This window comes from Phoenix dactylifera, chromosome 5 (assembly GCF_051530095.1).
Source record: "Phoenix dactylifera cultivar Ajwa chromosome 5, Ajwa_hap1_PhDact_Kaust_v1.1, whole genome shotgun sequence".
Classification (NCBI taxonomy): domain Eukaryota; kingdom Viridiplantae; phylum Streptophyta; class Magnoliopsida; order Arecales; family Arecaceae; genus Phoenix; species Phoenix dactylifera.
This window is the reverse complement of record NC_143194.1, coordinates 2,700,683-2,719,500: the sequence shown is the minus strand read 5'-3', so window position 1 is coordinate 2,719,500 and position 18,818 is coordinate 2,700,683. Positions and strand designations below refer to the sequence as shown.

At 35.4% G+C, this 18,818-nt stretch overlaps 1 protein-coding gene across 2 annotated transcripts; it reads left to right on the top strand.

The window, feature by feature from the left end:
* The first annotated feature begins 4,482 nt into the window (after positions 1-4,482).
* LOC103709339 (polyadenylate-binding protein-interacting protein 7-like) lies at positions 4,483-16,943 on the top strand. 2 transcript variants are annotated; one of them, XM_088721354.1, is made up of 7 exons: positions 4,486-4,768; positions 5,156-5,222; positions 8,857-9,714; positions 13,202-13,598; positions 13,729-13,799; positions 15,184-15,308; positions 16,454-16,943. In XM_088721354.1, the coding sequence occupies exons 3-7, from the start codon at positions 8,935-8,937 to the stop codon at positions 16,746-16,748; spliced, it is 1,668 nt and encodes a 555-aa protein (XP_088577480.1). In that variant the 5' UTR covers positions 4,486-4,768; positions 5,156-5,222; positions 8,857-8,934; the 3' UTR covers positions 16,749-16,943. The 2 variants fall into 2 exon arrangements, with proteins under 2 accessions (XP_008792861.3, XP_088577480.1); XM_008794639.4 differs by lacking the exon at positions 5,156-5,222 and having other exon boundaries at positions 4,483-4,768.
* Positions 16,944-18,818: the final 1,875 nt, after the last annotated feature.

Sequence of the window (18,818 nt, the reverse complement as noted above, 5' to 3'; positions counted from 1 at the left end):
TAAAGCTTCAATGTATACGTTTTTTATTTTTGAATACATGAATTATCTTGATAGTTTCTACAAAAAAAAATGACACAGATGCTGATAGGGAAGGATGATAAAGCTGAAAAAGTTAGGAAGTAATTTTAGATTCATTTCTAGGGGTCTAATCCTTGATATCCCAAACAATGCCAGATTCATAATTCATAATTCCAAGAAGTTCCTTAGCTGATGCGGCTGAAATGATGATGCTGTGACTCTCCGAGCCATCTTATTTTTCCTTTCATGAATGCGTCAGTTCCTTTATCCACCACCCTGGGGCTAAACTCTACAAGAAAGGAAAAACAGTTTTAGCTCCATGGGATTAGTTTTAAAGACACAAGGCAATAATAAAAATAATATCTCTAAATTATTGCCTTTTTTTTAATATCAGATAACAATGAACATATTGACAGGCATTTTGCTTATATATGAAATAACAGTACTCAAAATTTTAAGTTCTTAAAAAATGTTGTCTTTTTCTGGTAGGTAAAATGTTGTTTAACATTGAGCAGCATGATAGCTAGATTTTGGAAGAAAATATTTTAAAGAAAAAGAAAACTAGGATGACACTGAGTTTTGCATTCATTATCCAAGAAGACACTTCCAAAATATGACCATCCTTGGGACTTCAATCTATCTTGAGACGACATGATCATGAAGGCGAAGAAAATCTCAAAACAACCTTGAAAAAGTATGTTATAATTAAAATCTCTAGATGCAGCTGATATGATTAATGAAATAGAGGAAGACAAATATAGCAAATAGACCCAAAAGTTTTAATCCTCTAGTAATCCTTTCCCTTTCTCTTCTCAACCCCAAAACCAGCACAAATCAAACTAACGAAAAATAATATCTTACTATTTGATGAACCCATGCAATTCTTTCTGAGAACAAAAGGAGGAAGAGTCTTAAATCTTAATGATCATGTGTGATTAGAGCTTAATCCTTGCTCTAATACCAACGACTAGAAATATTTTATGTTTTCTAGATTGAAAGCTGAGGATGCTGTTCTCCTTGTGCTTCTCTTCATTTATGAACTCAGGTCTTCCACACCCCTTATACACCAAGCTTAATGGGAAGCTAATACTTCGAGTATATATAATTGGAGACCAGTCACATCTTTGTAAAGGGAACTCGAAAGGATTCTACCCCATGAAGAAGTCCTATTGAGTTCCTTCAGTTGAAGGATTTTACTTAAAAGAAGCTTGTCCTCTTCCAAGACTACACCTTTATCATGGAAGTGTGGTTTCAAAAATTACTAATATATGCAAAAATTAATAATTTCAAAAAATATAACATATAATTTATTAAAATCAAACGAAAGAAGATGTGTCCGGATCAATGCATGTGAAAATACTGCCTTAAGAACGAAATTCATCCTCTTATATGGGTCTGTGGCGAGATTATTCTTAAGGTACAATGAACCCTAACTCAATACGAATCATCCAATCACGAGCATGAACACTTGGGAGGCTTAACCCAATCAACTCTTCTTCAGCTGCCCAAAAGGATTCTAAAAGAAAGAGCTGTGAAGTTGAGAAAAGAATGAAAATTTGGTGGAAAATTGAAGGAAAAATTCAAAGGAGAAAAATGCTAAAGGAGCTCTCTCAAAGTAACAGCACAAGGTCTAATGTAGGTCTAGATGTGATGCACCGAGACCCAAGATCTAAAGTCATTTTATAGGCTTGATTTAGATAATCGCTCGAGAGGTCCATAAAGGCTTCAGCGGCTCTCACAATGGGGCCTTATTGTGATAATATCTGCAAATCATTCGAAAATTTACTCTAATGAACATGATATTTATAAATGTAAGAGTGCTACATTGAATCATCCAATATGGGACTATTAAGAATCAAACTTTGAATCTATTCAAAAAGGAAAGGATTAAAATTTCATTTAAAAATTTGAATCTTTTTAAAATAGATAATTTAAAATTTCCAAGACTTTCTATCCCACAAACTTTATCATATAGACTAATAAAATGGACGGCTACGATTGGCTTAGCTTAGTTTGAGGATTAAAATCCAACAAAGTACACTTCTCTGGAGCAAAAGTATCTTGAGCAGACTAGATCAAAAAATAAAAGTAAAACTAGAATATGGTAATCATACCTTTTTTTCCTAAGGGTGCTATTTTACTTCTTACTGCATATATTATTTTTATATTCAATCAGAAAGCCTTTTGTAGGGACCTCTTTTTTTTTGTAGATAAGATGCCCATTGTAACCCGGCTTTTAAGACTTTACTCTCAAATAGCTGTTTTTTCCCAAAATTTTCGAATTATGCTTAAAAACCCACCTTGAGATCAATTCAACGTCTCTTACATGACTTGACCCCATCTTCTTTTTTCTTTAGGGAAAAAGAAAATGGAAATACCTTCCTGCTTTCTCGCTTGTCCACCCTCTCACGCATGATGATGGTTATGCATACGGGGAGAAGCTTTTATAGTGGGACTCCCAAATAAATTATTTTTAATTTATGACACAAGTATAAAAATGTAATATGGAGTTTTTATTTATTTTTTTAGATTTTTATTATTTCAATAGTTTTTTATAAGCACTTTGTAATAACTCAAAATCTTACCGAAAATAACTAGCCGAAATATATTATTTGGGAGCGATTAATAAGTCCTGACGAAGACCCTAGTTCACTAGGTCCACTTTTACTATTTATAGCAATTCAGAATCTTACTTAAAATGATTAGCCGGAAAAAAAATTATTTAGGTTTTTTAATAAGTACCCAATATCTACTCAGCGAATAATTGATTTGGAACTAAACACACGTTGCCAGGAGTCTGCTATACTCAATGGTTATGCTACAACACAAAATAGAAACTCCCAAATGACTACAACTATGCTAATAGAATCTCGTTATCAGTGGTATGTGTGATTAATTATTCAAAAGAGGATATTCAAGGAATGGTCTTGATTGCATGTCTCTCTGGTTCTTCATATTATGAAGGGTTCTGGTTTGTATTCATTACCCATACTAAAATAATAAAAATTAATTATTTGTATTTTAAATTCTTGTGGCTTTAGTCCTCACCCAATTGTCCTTTTTTTTATAGTATGAAGCGTTAAAGGGAAGATGGGGTTTTAGTTTTTGGTGGTTTGCTGCATAATGTTAGCGCCTCCATTTTTTCAAAATTATATGCACCAAAGTAGAATTTGTATCTTTTTTTGCACTTCAGTAACCAAAAAAGCTTGTCTGTTGGACTCTCTAGTGCCTTCACATGTTGGACTCCCATTGCATGAAACCCTCTTGCATCTTAAATAGTCTTGTTTTCAGAGAATCTATATTGAATCTGACGTTATTTATCTTCAATAATGTCATACATACTCATATTTAAGTAAATACATCCTCTGAGGTTATAATTAATATCTTTACTAAGAAAAACAAAAAAGTGCCATGTCAAAGTAGGGAAGTTTTGATTGAGTCCATATGTTCTATCATGTCCATTGCATTTGCTTATTATATCAATATGCAGACACTCCTACGTTGATATACAAACATTATAAGAGGGAAATAAATGTAGTGTTTTACTTAATTTATTTGCATAAAACAACAAAATCTTCTTTTATATGACGAAAAAGTCTTGGCAAGCTAATTATATATACATACATATACATACATATATATATACACACACACTACTATATACATATATATATATATATCTATATACGTGTATGTATAAATGGATTGATGTATGTATATATGTGTATCTATATATATATATATATATATTTATCCTCATCGTGTTTTAACCATATTTTATGCTTTTCGCAGCATTTTTTAATATTTTCTACATCCTTCTAAATTTTTTTCTACTTTTCGTGTGCATTATACATAAAAGGTCTAGTAGAATTTAAGATAGAAGATTATATCCATCTTTGATCTGGATTAATGTATTGCACAAACAGAACAATTTATGGCTATCTTCATCATCTACCGAAAATAAATTAAAAAAATAAAATTTTTGTATTAATATTCTTTTAAATATCGAATTTTGCATAAATACTCTTTCAAAATTGATATTTGCATGTATACCCTCATGACACACTTGCTTTTGCTATTTTATTCTTTTTTATTTAACGGTTTTAAATTAAAATGATTAAAATATTCTTAATAGATAGATGCGTAAAAAAAATATTTATAAAAAATTTTCGAGGGGACAAAAAAATAATTTTAAAATTTTATTTTACTTTTAATTAAAATAAATATAATTTTTATTAGCGGATTGTTGTATTATATGATAGGTATTTGTATAAAAATAATATTTTATGAGAATATAAAAATAAATATAAATTTAAAAAAAATATTTACGCAAAATTGAATTTGCAGAAGGGAAAAAAAAGACTCGGGTCGAGGACCTAACCGTCAATTCCGTAAGCATGAGGACATTTCCGTCACGCAAATCTCTCAATGGAGAAATAAAAGCTTCACCCTTAAGCGATTTCCATCGAGAAGAGGCGAGTGCGGGTGGGGATTCCGCTGCGACGCTTCGCGGTCGCCGCGACCGGAGGAGTAGGTTAAAAAAGAAAAAAAGAAAAAAAAAAACGAGGGTTTCAGAGCTCCCTATAAAACCCTCGCCGGAATTTCTGTCCAGAATATTCAAATCCGAATCTCTAACAGTAGAAGAAGAGAAGCAGCATCGGCGGCGGCCTTACCCCTAGCCTTTTCGTCTCGTTCGTTTTACCTATGTGTCGATCTCCTTCTTTGTACCCTCATATCGATCTACGGAAAGGTAACGAGGAATTCCTCCCTATTTCTCTCTCCCTTTTGTTTCAGATCTCTCTTCTTCTGTTCTTGCTGTGGTTCTTTTCTTTTCTTTTCGACTCTTGCGGGTTATAGTGCGTGCTTCTGTAGCTGATGCTGTAATCTTGGGCTTGTGGTACTGGATTTTAAGTGTTGGGTTGTTAGCTCACTTGCGAGTATCTCCAGGTGGTCAGATTTGTGGAGTTTGGATGATAATTGTGGGATATAGTTGTTGATTCTAGGGTTTTATGCTTTCTGTCTTTAGAGGTCCTGCAGTTTTGTGCTTTTTTGTTTTTTACTTGTTTCTGCTTTGTTTTGAATCTCTCCGGGCTGTTTTTATAACTCGTTTATGACCATGTTTCCTCAAATTTACCAGGGAGTTCTTTTAGAATGATGAGTTAAACTGCACTATAGGATCCAACTATAGAAGGAAATCGGAACAAGTAAGTTCAAAAATATTTTTTTAATACAAATTTATAGAGTACTACTCCTTGGACTTTATAGAAAAATTGGTATCGAGGATAGTGATGTGAGACCGTTCTGGAGTGCTGGAAAATCTGTAAAGTGGAAGTACTGATGGGGGAGTGTTATGTTTGTTGGTCAAGGGAAGCAGTGAGGAAAGGATCACGCAGCCAAAGTGAATATAATGGAATAGCAGTAACTAGCTGTGTTATCTGTAAGGGCAAACAGTGTTGAGTTTAGATCATTAACAGAAAGACCAACTGTCTCCGGTCCAGAAATCATATGGAGTAATGAGGTGTTATCAACGCATGTACATCTATTTTTGTCCTGTGGAAATGACATCTGTGACTGGTTGCTTTTACTATTTGATGATGTTCAAGTATCATAAAAGTTGCTAACTGGGTGCTACTTCTTTCAGGCATACAAATTGGTGATAGATGATGCTATTTTGTTGTAGTTTAGAAGCTTGAATCAATGGAGGATGTGATGCGTTTGCATGTTTTCCTACTCATATACTGTCTTCTTGTGTGAATAATATGTATTTTATTTTCTTGTATGTGGATATTAGTGATAAGAGGACTGCCCGTGCATCTTTAGTATGAAGATTTCTGGCTTCCCTAGAGGGCTGAAAATTTTGGACAACTTTCAGCTCGGATTTTTTTTTTTTGAGTTGGTCTTCACATATCAAGAAAATGTCAGAAGATCAGATGACCAAATGTACATCATTAATGTAGAAATATCTGTATCCAAATCTGCTACGTAGTGTATGCCAGATTTCCAGTGTCTGAGATAGATAGAGTCCTTTTCTTAGAAAAACTCGACCATTTGAGGAGGAGAAGACCAGTCAATGAGTTTTATTCAAATCAATGTGACTATATGAGACATGTGACTTCATCAAATGCATAATAACCTTCCTTCACAATTAGAAGTAAAATGCTGATAACCTTCATGATTAGTAGACCACCTTATTAGTTTTGAACGTGATTGCCTATTTTTGATTCATAAGTCGATGGTCTTAGCTCAATCATTTTGGGACATGTTACTTAGTATTCCAAATTCTAATCAGTCTATGGGCACAGGTCAGTTTTGAGAGTATGTGATTTCATAAAATGCTAAATAACCCTCACAATTTAAAAGGCCACCTAATTGGTCCTAAATGAGATTGCCTATTTTTAATTGATTAGTTTGATAGTCTTAGCTTAATCATTTTGGGATACATCTATAGTAGTTATTTCTTTCCTGCTTGAAGATAGTGTTTGTTAAGAAACCTGAGAAACCTAATATTTATCTATCATGTTTAAATTCTTATAGATAAAATGGAGAAGAGGGTGCTTGGAATTATTTTGCTATTCATGTGTTTTTACTTGTACAAAAAAGAGTAACAGATAACCATAATCCAATACCATTAAACTGTGGCTAAACCATAATTACTCCTTTATCTCTCGACATTCTCTGAAAGAGCCTTGGCTGTATGATACATCAACTTGTCAAAAATTAGTTCAAAGCTGAATAGGACCGGGTTCAGGGAACTTTGTCTATTAGGCACACAGGAGCCAACTCAAAACTAAGTTCAAAACCTTGTTTGTAGGGGTTATGTGAGGTTAATTTATTTGGAGGTAAAGAATATTTGGGTCATGTCATGGGCTAGGCATCGTCTTCCCTTTTAATAGGGCCTTGGCTGTGTGGCACATCAACTATTTGGACAGGTCAACCTGTCAAAAATTAGTTCAAAGCCGAATAGGATTGGGTTCAGGAACTTCATCTATCAGGGACCATCTGCCTCTGCAATAGGGATCCTAGTTGCATAGTATGTTGGCTATCAATGAGATTCACCAGCCACTAGTTCAAGACCTAATCCAAAAGAAGGGAAGTGGAGTACAGTTGCCTTGCAAAAGATAGCTAAGAAGGTTCTTCGAAGAGGATTCCCAATGGTAGTGAGTGTCTATTCCTTGGTCATTTCTCCTATTTAGCTATGTTGAAAATCAAAAGGAATGATGCATGGACCTAAAAGAGAAAGGAACTTTAAAGTTCGCAAAATTTAGGAATCTGTTGAAAATTATTGTTTTGAAGATGGCATTAACTTTGGAAACCTAGCGAGCCCTATCCTTTTTTTTAGAGGAAACTCTTGTTCCCATGCCACTTCCAGAGAGGTTTGTTGAAAGTTATTTTTTACCCTTTTTCCCCTTTTTTGTCTACTCTGGACAGTGAATTGCTATCATTGATGTTGAAAGGCAGAATATTGCCATTGAAGTATCCTAGAGGTGGTTATATTTTCAGTTATCTGACAATAAAAGGTTGTTGTTCAAAGTTTTAGATGACACAAAATTGCCATCCATGTGCTCAGATGTTTGAATTCAGTTGGGATTGACCTCATCCTTTCTTAATTTAAATGGGACTCATCGCCCGTAGACTTATAAATATGGTATAGGTTGCTGTCTTCAATCATCACTACATGTGATTGCCTCCTTTCGGGATGCTTCTTTCTTTTGGAGTGCATTCTTTTTTATGATGTTTCGTCCTTGCCTAGGCAACTTTGAGCTCCTGCTAGGTTTCCCCTTGAAAGGTCAAACCTGGGAAGGATGCTAGTATGAAGCTGTCTTCCGCCGTGGCCCCTCATCTCAGTTGGTTTCTCCATGGGACCACACGGTCCATGTTGCATATGGGCTACTCCAGGTGTTTTTTTTTTCAATTTTTTGTTTCTTGCTGGAGATGTTGAAAATACCTGGCATCAATCACTTCAGTCTCCCTAACTAGGTAAGGGATTTCCTTAGCCTCCCATTCTCCTTACATCCAACTGATGGATCAGGTTGGGCTGCTAATGTTAGTGAAATCCCGGAAAGGCATTCTTTCATTCATCAACTGCCCTCCCGTTCTCCTTACTTCCAACTGATGGAGCAGGTTGGGCTGCTAATGTTAGTGAAATTGAAGAAAGGCATTCTTTCATCCATCAACTGCCCTCTAATAGGAGCAACAATTGAACTGTGGAACGCCCACCTTCAAACAGAAATATTCTTCTTCGTTGTGAGCAAGATGACCATCCACCTGGAGAAGAGTAACATTTTGGGAGTGCATGCTTATCCTGGGAATGACCTGGCATTGGTGACACTGTCCAGGATACCTTGTCAAGTTGGTTTGGTGATGTCAGTCCTCATTAGTTGATGTTTATTGTTGGATCTTTGGAGCTTTATCGAAAGAAGAAAGAAAAAAAAAACTGCTTTTTTCATTGGAATTATTTATTTTTCCTTTGCTTTAAGCTTGAATTTGTATTAGCCAATGATCATGAGAAGTTATAACACATGCTAAGAACTTGGGTCTTATATTTGCCATCTATGTTCATTCTTTGGACAACCTTTCCTTCTGCACTTTATTCTCTTATTATGTACTGGACCCCAGGATATTTAATCTCACCATTAAAAATGTAATATTTAAGAAGATATGAATCTGCATGGCAAATCAAAAGATGCAGTAGTTTATCTCCAAAAAAGTTCTGGGACAATATTATATACTCTTTTTTAGCTATTGGGTTTGTTATGAATCTTATACCTTGATGGCATAACAAATGTAGTAGTCGATTCTAACATGAGAAGCATGCTGACTGTCAAATTCAATGTGCAGGTTTAGGATAAATCCCAGGTGGAAATTTTCTTTGGACGTTTTGTATGTAAAATCATATATTTATACCTTAAAATAAAGATGAGTTTGCCCATAAAAGTTTTTTCAAATAACAAGGATGCAAGATCGAATATTCCAAACAAGATGACGGCATTAAATCCCAATGCAGCAGAATTTGTTCCTTCGGCACTTAGATCTAAATTTGGGATTAGCAAAAGTGCAGATGCAACCAAGGTTGATGTTCCTGGGCCTTCTGGAAAAGAAGTCCTAAATCGTTCGGAGTCCAATGTTTCTAATAATTCAGATGATGAGGCACATCAGTTTTGGTGTCACCAGCTTCCTGATGATATTACTCCTGACTTTAAGGTCATGGGAGAAGATGAGTTGCAGTCACCTGGACAGCTGTCACTTGCTGGTTTGTCCATACATGATGGTATTGAATCATCACAATTCTCTGCATCAACATCTAGCTGGTTATTGGGTACACAACATGATGTATCTTCCTTTGCTATTGATAATATCAACTCGAGTGAAAAGACGGGATCTTCTGGCTCTAGCTATGCTGAAACTCAACCATTAGCTTCTTTCATGGCATTAGATACCAAGAACTGGAACGAATCATTTATAAATGGTGATCAACATTTTACCAGTGGAAGGCATGGGCATCACTACAATGGGGACTACAGTACTGGCTTTCTGACAAACTCATCTGAGGATGCAGTTTTAGAGGATGGTACCATGGACCCTTTGGGTTTTTTGGCTTCACAATTTCCTGGTTTTGCTGCTGAGAGCCTTGCAGATGTGTACTATGCAAATGGTTGTGATCTGAACTCGACCATTGAGATACTCACTCAACTTGAGGTATGTTTAATTTATTTGTACTGCTATATTACAGGTCAATAGAAGGATCCTAATGATGTACGGTACATGAGGACTATTGTATCTAAAGAAAGCCATTTATTAGTCTGACTTGCATTAAATTTTGAACTACTGATGTTTGCTGTTGCTAAAAACCTTAGGCATGCAATTAAGAGATTCTGCTTGCTAGCTTACTAAAATTACATATTCTGAAAAGCTGATTGACAATTTTTGGCAGGTATGTTGAATGTTGAGTCTGCTTGATTTGAGATTCTGAAGAAAGGGTATACTGTTAAAAAGTAAGATTAACCACATTTAAGAAATAGTCATAACTGAAGATGCAACTAAGATGTGAACATAATTTATTCAAGGCCCTGAAAGGGTGTCTTGGATAGTTGAATTAGCTACATGTTCTGAATTATAATCATTAATGCACTTCTCATAAACATTACAACTCGATATGAATAGGAGTATTGATGTCCATCCTAAAAGATAGCAATGGATACAAATATGCTTGGTACATCCATAATATTGTTTGATGACAATAATGACTGCAGGGTTACTTGTATCTAGGCTTCATTACTTAAACTAGTATATGTACATGGAAATTATAAATGTAGCAAAGCAGATAAATTCCAGCCATTGACTCCCATGAATAAATATGAGTATTGCAATTATTAATTTTTCACTGATCATACTATCATAGAATTAGAAAATATGAAATCTTAGAAAGAAATAGGTGACATTTGTAGCAATGCAGGTCATATCTGTGCACCTTTTTTCAAGGAAATGTAAATGGCATCTTTTAATGCTAAGACAAGGCCATCTATATTGGATGTAGGTCATTTCTGTGCACCTTTTTTCTTGACAAAAAGACTTCTTTCTGAGTATGATATATTCGGATGATAATTATGCAGAGTTTAGGACTTCTGGATATTCTTATATTTCTTGCTTTTGTTGGATTTGAGAAGCAATTTGAAGAAAATAATTGAGTTGGTAGATTGCAGGCAGAGGAAACTTATATTTAGTGGATTAATTGATAAGGTAGGTTGTCATGGAAAGTAAAAGAAAGGAATTATAGTGGGAGTGATCAAATTTATTTGAAAATGGTGATTATAACATTTATGTGGAATCTTCTTCTTTTATTTTGAGTAGAATGGGTTGGCGGAGAGGGAAAAGTTGAGGTTTGTAGTCTCTGTCCCATGGCTTTCGTAACTTTTAGCTATTTTTCTAGTGGATTTTCGGTAAACTAGCCATCAGAAGATGGGCTTAAATTCAAAGTATTCATTAGACCATTTAGATGGTGAATATATGACTAATTAAGGAGGAGACTTCAGCTGGCCTTTATATGTGTTAGACTTGGGCATGCATCATTATGCTTTGATTTACTGACATATTAGGAGGATTCATATGTTGAGGGTAATGTTTAGGAGTTTAATGGTTAGGATATTATATCAAATTCTAATAGGATTAGGCTTGTAATTTGTTGGATATGAACTTGAAAGCATGAACGATATCTGATGCACTTTAGGAACATGATTGATGTCTGTCTTAAGATTGAGATTTTTATTCTTTATACAAACATTGGATGATGATGGCTCTCTCAATATTTTCTACTACACATTATAGAGGAAAGTGATAGTTCAAGATGGTTTCATTTAGCTAAGTTACATATTTATTGTAATGCCTATATGATAGTTGGGGACTGAGCAATAGGGCTGTTGAACTAGTGAGCTGTTTGTGAGCAGCTTGTGTTTGGCTCGGAATTTGGCTCCATAAGGGCTTGCCAATCAGAGAACGAGCTAAGCTTGATCCCAAGATCTTAGCTCAAAATATATACAAATTGATGAGATTGACCTAGCTCACTTGAATCCGATTCAATTAAGCTTGAAATACAGGTCTCTCTTATCTAATGGAGAGACTTTTGGAGCTGGACTCCCTCTTTGTAATTGGACTTTTGTATTGGAAAAGCACGTGTAGAGTCCCAATGCAATTAAAAGAGAGTGTGGACAAAAAAGAAAAGCCTACATAGTTGATGAAGCATTCCAAGTAGGGTTGGCAGAACTGGTACTGGGCACCGTACCGGTTCTTTGACGGTACGAGTAGGTAAGGGCCCGTGCTGTGCCTCGCCTCTCTCTCCCTCCCTCGATCGCTTTCTCTTTTCCTCTCTTTTCTTTTCCTTCTCCGCCTTTGGCAACAGTTTTTATTTTCGTTGCCAGAACTGTATTGGTGAACTGCCGGTATGGCTCGGAATGGCCGGAACCGTCCGAACCGGACGGTTCCATCGACCCTAATCTCAAGTATTGGTGGTGGTGGTTGGGGGGGGGGGGCATAGAAAGAGAGTCATCATGGGGTTCTCTCTTTTTCTCTTTTACTTTTTGTTTCCTTCTTATCCAAGCCATCTGTTCAACATTCTCTTACCATCTACCTCATGTTCTCTTAGCTGAAGTAAGTTACATTCAGAAATATGGTCAGTCATAAAAAATTTAAGTTGGTTATTACTACTGTCCATGCTTAACCTCATGCGCATTTCATGTGGTCATTGCTTGTAAATATTAATAGCATTGATATAAACACAAAAATACATAAATTAATCATTGTTTGTTTAACTAAAATAAACTTTAATATTTATTTTCAGATATCAAGATAAATATTTTAAAATTTATTTGCCAGAAAGATACTAAAATACTGTTTGTTATTAATGAGCATCTCAACCTCAAGCTAGTGGCCGGAATTTCTATATATATTTCAACTGTTAGATTCATATTTGGCATATAAAGTTAATGCAATAGAAAATTTAGTTTTAGAAAAAGGTTTCCAAAAGAGGACGGGTGGGGATTGTGATATGGAAAGAAGTGGAGGGAGGAGATGCAGGATTATTGTGCATGGAGGAGAGACTGATGGGAAAAGATAATAATGAGATTAGATTATATTTTCGTATTTGCTAGATATTTTCTTTCGTTATTTTTTAACAGTGGGAAGATGGCTGATAGATATGGAATAGAAATAAAGTCCTTGGAAACCTGAAGAAATAAATGGCATTTTGAGAGTAAAAACTGGATACAGTATCTTTCTAGGATATTTTCAAAATTCAATACTCATATATACATATATACACATATATGCATGCATACATGTAGACATACATTTATTTGTATGTGTGTATATACATATATTCTTGTAATGGGTTTGCTGAAGATGTATTAAAAATGCATGATGTTCTTGCTTAGTTATTTTGACTATTCAAGTGGAGTGAATTAATTAATGTGATTATTATTTTCTTAAAGCACATTGTAGGTGTCAATATTAGGAGACTGCATGTTCTAGTAAATCAGCATGGGAATTATTATTTCTATTCAAACTCGGAATTTTGTCAGTGCAAGCTTTCAGATAGGTATAAGTTTGCACTTTCTGAATCATAGTTGTGCGATGATTCAGCTTTTACTTTATACAAGGGTTTCTTGTAATGTTCTTCTACTTGTACTTGCAGATGCAAGTTGATTGTAATTTTGGTCAGAACCTGAATTCAAAGTCTTCACCAGCTCCGAGCCTTAGCATGCTGGATTTTCCAGCACTTCCCATGGCAGAGTCAAAGTACAACGAGGAAGGGCTTCAACAAACTCCAAACTCATATAGATCTCCTTCCAGTATAACTTGCGGCACTGTGGATTTTGCTTCAGCTGTTCGAAAATTCATTTCTCAGGATTCTGGTCATTGGAAGTATGAAAGAAGTGGTTCTGCAGATGGCAGTGTCGGCTCAAGTAGAGGTCCGCAACTTTTAACCAACCAATACAATGGTAACAGAAAATCAGCCTTTGGGGATAAGTTGCATAATGCTGGTGCAGCTCGGGCAGCTCCAGCTTGGCTTGAGACTGGGGAAGCAGTGGGTAATACTCTTGTGGTTTTATCTTTAATTCATTAATATTTGTTTTCTTTTTCCTTGAATTTAGCTCTCTTTTTCTTATCATATAACAAATATCTGTCTTATCATATAACATGTATCTTTGTCTCTGGTAGCAAATATGTATTCAGAATTAAGGGAAGAAGCTCGTGATTTTGCACGCCTTCGAAATGCATGCTTTGAACAGGTAAATTCTTATGGGTGCAATTCGTTTGCTTGACCATCCAAGTTCAGCTCATACATATATATCTGTTGGCATAGTCAAGTGTATATCTTCAGCAATAATAGAGTGTATTGGTAGTGTTGCATCGATATAATGCCGCCTTCCTTTTGCCTAAATTTATTCTCTCTGGTTTCCTTTTCATTTCTTCTAGTAGTTATGTTGGTAAAATTACAATTTTCATGCTTATGCTACTAGGAAATGATTCAGCTTTTTTTATTGTTAAAATATGATGTTGCTTCTCTGAAAGCAGCTAAATCATAATGGGAATAAATGTAACATTTCCTATAGTCAGTGACAATACTCATTGTTAATACATGACAGCATTTCCCTTACTTGTTATGTTCACCAAAAAGAATGAGATTTCAGCAGATTTCCATAATCCATCATTGTTTCTAAACTAAGGGAAATGATAAAGGTTTTGGGTTAAAAGGGGCCTGGAAGTCTTGAAAGAACTGCATAGGCATGCGAAAAGAATTCAAAGATGCATCAGTGACTGAGCACGTCACATTATTTATGAATGAGTGGCTAAGAAGGATCCTTAAGGGCCTGTAACAAATACTTATGGATCAAAACGTAAATATTTGCTTGTGCATAGCTATTCTTCTATTTATGATAGTTCATATATGGTGGTAGAAATGTTTCTTTTATTACAAAATAAACTGTCAAATCACCTCTTAGCTGATTTTAAAGATGAATAACTGTATTTCTGTTTAACATAAATTTGTTTAATTGTGGTTTCAGTGGCCTTGTACAGACTTCTAAATTATTCTGGCCATCAAGTGCATCAGAAATGTCATAGTGAATGGTACAAGGATAAGTAACAAGTTGTGATGATGGAGGAAACCCACAGTTTTAATAACTTGCCCTGCATAATGCTTTTGGTGATTTGTCATCTCTTTTGGGTCAAAAAACAATGTGCTTTATTTCTGTAAATTTTAGTTTATCATATTCACTCAAATTGAACTTTGGCGGATTTTCATTTGCTGAAGCATACCAGAGTTTTTGTGGATCATTGTCATCAGACTTTGGAGTCAGCTTTTATCAACGTTTCAAAATATTGACATTGGTTGCAGTTTTTCATTAAAAAAAAGACTTTGGTTACAGTTTTTGGATAATAGCAGTTGCCTGTATTGTCTCCTTCATCATTAATTATGTTGGAATTACATGTCTGGACCACCTGGCAGCCAGAATTTTTTTAAATTTGTCGATTAGTCATGAAGATTGTTGTATTTTTGTTAGGCTGGCTCCTTTTTTTAATTTTTGAAGCTTAGATCCTAGTTTATTTGATTATACATATCTACTTTATTCTGTTTCAAAAGCATTACCTATTGCAATTGATTCCTAACAGGCAAGGCAGGCTTATCTGGTTGGTAACAAGGCTCTGGCAAAGGAACTAAGTGTAAAGGGGCAGTTATACAACATGCAGATGAAAGCAGCTCATGCCAAAGCTAGGGAAAAGATCTTTCGACAGAGGTTCGTTGTTTCTTGGCTGTTAATTTGTTTTGTATGCCAGCAATGTGTCATGGATTCTTGTTCTTTCAAATTACATGAGCACTCGAATCTATGTTTGGTTTTTCATGTAAAAGTGATAGTAGCAAGAAGAACTCGGTGATAAGCGATCTAACATTTCAGGCCTTCTAATCTCATAGTACATCTTCTTTTCTTCATGTTGTTTGGCTTGTAAGAGTGTGAAGCATTGGTTTATAGAGCTGAGACAAATTTTTGGACTAGTCTTCTTGGGCTAATTTACACATGCATGATAATAAATTTGTTTTATTGGTTTGTGAAATTTTGGATCAGACCTTTTAAGGCTCATGGTTAATTGTAATAGCGGACTTCTAAGGACTTTCTTGGTAAGTGAACTAGCTGGGGCTTATGTTTCTTTGGATGAGGTTATGCGTTTGTATGCAACAAATATTGTTGGCCCTTTGTGGGATATATCAGAGGCCCTGGTTGGGAAGAGACTGTTGGTCTATTGTAGTGTTATAGCAGAGGCAGGAAATTAGGTCTCACTAACTGAAAACTGAGGTGCATTGGAGGAAGAAACGTAGGCCAGCGTGTAAGCTACCATCTCTCTTGACTGGCAGTGATTTCCATGATGACATTACTGAGCTAAAGATCGTTGAAGTTCTAATGTGAGGATTAGGGTTTGACATTATGATTTGGTAGTTCTTGCCTCAAATCTGTCACAGAAGCTTGCCATGATTTATATATGAGAATGTACAGTGTGCATCAACTAAGCAAAGCTGGAAGTGATGATTAATATTCATTTGGTATTTGATTGGTTGGCTGTGTTTTGGATCAATTCTAATGCATTATTCCAAGTTCGTCCACCTGCATAAGGTTTATATGCTGTGCTTGAGAGAGATCTAGGTGCCACTAAAAGTTATGTTTGACTGTAGTTGCAACAGGCATGGGGTATTTGTGTTAATTATTGTTAGCTTATAATTACTGAATATATCGTATTGAACCTCATTAAAAGAGAATCCCATTAAGAATTCTTACATATCGATGTGAGGTCTATATGCTGTGCTTGGTTGAAACATCATTTTTCTCAAGGTAGAACATATTTATGTATTCTGATGACTTCTGTTCCTTGTTTCACTTTGTTATTGTAGAAATCCAGTTGCTCCTCAGCTCCAGGGCCAAGCTCAAGATTGTATGATCGACTTGCATGGCCTTCATGTGAGTGAAGCCATTCATATTTTAAAGCAAGAACTGAGCATCCTGAGGAGTGCTGCAAGGACTGCTGGGCAACAACTTCAGGTCATGATATGTGTTGGGACAGGCCACCATACCAAGGGATCACGGACCCCAGCAAGGTTGCCGGTTGCAGTTGAACAGTACCTTATAGAAGAAGGCCTTCACTATACCCAGCCCCAACCAGGCCTTCTCCGAGTTGTGATATATTGACAATGTAACGTATACAAAAGAAAAAGAAAAGAAAAGAAAAAACAGACACCATTTTTGTATCTATGTATATGGGAGGAGGAAGAGGATCAAAGTCTCTGGCAAGAAAAGAGCAGTGTAATATTATCAGGAGTAGCATTCAATTCTCATTTTGTAAATTTTTTGGCTGATTTCAGTGAAATTCTCTTTTTCCAGCAATCCTTTTTAGTGTCGTTCTTTTTACCTCAATGCTTTCTTGAAAGACATGTCATGCATGAGACCCAGACGACACTCCTGATCAGAAGCATGCACCACCTGACTTTGGTGAAATCAAACATTAATAAGTTGGAAATTGCTGTGAATCAGAAGCTCTGCATTTTTTATCATCCATTTTTGCAATTTGAGTTTCTGCTTTTCTTTCCGATTGGTTCAGAGTCAGTCTAGGACAATCTGGTGTTCAGGTTGTTTGTGCTTTCTGTTGGTTTTCATTTGCCACATAGTAATGGGTGGAAGGGGCTTCCCTAAATAACTGAACTGCCAGGTTGATGAATTCACAACTCGAGCAGGTGGGATCTGTTCGATCATGATCAGAAGACACAACAAGGCACAAAATTGGTAATGGATTTTGACTAATTGATGCCAATGGCTATTGATCTGAAATAAATGATATTGTCTAGCTTCTTAGGAGCATCGTGTCAGGATGTTACCAACTTTGAGGGTGCTGATCATTTCTGGTGAATTTGTGTTTCAGTTATGATGCATTTCACTGTAAGCGAATAATGGGTTATAAAACTCTCAGACTTTACTTGAGATCCAAGTATTTCTGGCATCAAGGTGACTTCAAATGGCTGGTTGAGAATTGCATTGTCCAATATACCATCAAATCACATTAATGGACATGCTACTACCAAATTATATGGTATAACTAACCGCATGGGTTTGTTCATCGCAAGTGAAAGGTTTGTGTGAAATTATAATTTGCAATTGTTTTTTTTTCTGAACTAAATGGTAGTTGGGACATGTCAAAATGGTTGGGATTTTTCTGTTGGAATCACGAAATGTAGATTGCTTGAACCACACCGAAATTAAGTTTGAATCGTATGACGTTGATGGCAGAACAGCCAAAGCGGATATGTGCAGTAGGATTTTTTTTTTGGTTAGAACGTAAAGTAGTATGTTTCGTTCACCAACTTCATCAGCGATACCCCTCGCCGGTCTCAGTTGTGTTACATGAGCTCTTTTATATATTGAAAAGGGTTATGATAGTATCGTGAAAGGATAGTTTTAAGATGAAGTTAACACAAACAAAAAAAAAAAGTTGATGGAAAGACCAGGGAAGGGATTGATGGTGGCGTAAAGGACTAAAGAAACTGTACTGAAAAGAAATAGGTATCAAAGCTCCCCTTTCGAGTTCTCTTTCCTATGGGCTTCCAGTATAATGGAGTTCGACGTTTTATGAAGTTTAATTTTGTGGGAAAATGACTGCAACCGTGCAGCTGGTATCAATATTCTCATCAATTATTGTCCATGCTGCCATAGGTAAATGTAATACCAGGTATATATTCTCTTGAATCAAGCAAGTTATACTTCCAATTGGTATGCCTTTGGTTCGACAAAATGTCAATATCATTGCTTTCAAAAAGGCTAGTCTGAAAGCTTGAAAAAAAAAAAAAGAGCCAACTGTTGTACCAAAAAAAAAAATTCTTCATATAAATTATTAGCTAGTGCAATTCATTTCTCCTTAAAAAACATAAATATGAGTGTATTTTTTCAAAAAAAATAAATAAAATTACATTTTTATATGAATTTATTTGTTCTAGCCAATGAGGCAACTTTTTGATTCATCTATTTTCACTACATAAAATGAAGTTAAACTCCACCCTCTAGATAATTATCATAGCTAAAAGTTTTATCTTCAAAAATAAATATCTCAGGAGCCCATGTCATTAAAGTGAGAGAAGAATTCACACATAATAACTCTCCATTTTTTTTTATCGTTCTCTTTTCCCCCTACTTTTATAAAAAAAGATATATGCGCATAAAGTATGAACCATATATGTGCCTTGGTTCAACTGGTTAAAATTCATCTTTATT

What these genes read in the sequence shown, in the direction of transcription:
- LOC103709339 (XM_008794639.4), top strand. Translation starts at nt 8,935, where the DNA reads ATGAGTTTGCCCATAAAAGTTTTTTCAAATAACAAGGATGCAAGATCG. An exon ending in AGATACTCACTCAACTTGAG is followed by an intron (nt 9,715 to 13,201) that starts GTATGTTTAATT and finishes TTGTACTTGCAG; the next exon opens with ATGCAAGTTGATTGTAATTT. An exon ending in GAAAAGATCTTTCGACAGAG is followed by an intron (nt 15,309 to 16,453) that starts GTTCGTTGTTTC and finishes TTGTTATTGTAG; the next exon opens with AAATCCAGTTGCTCCTCAGC.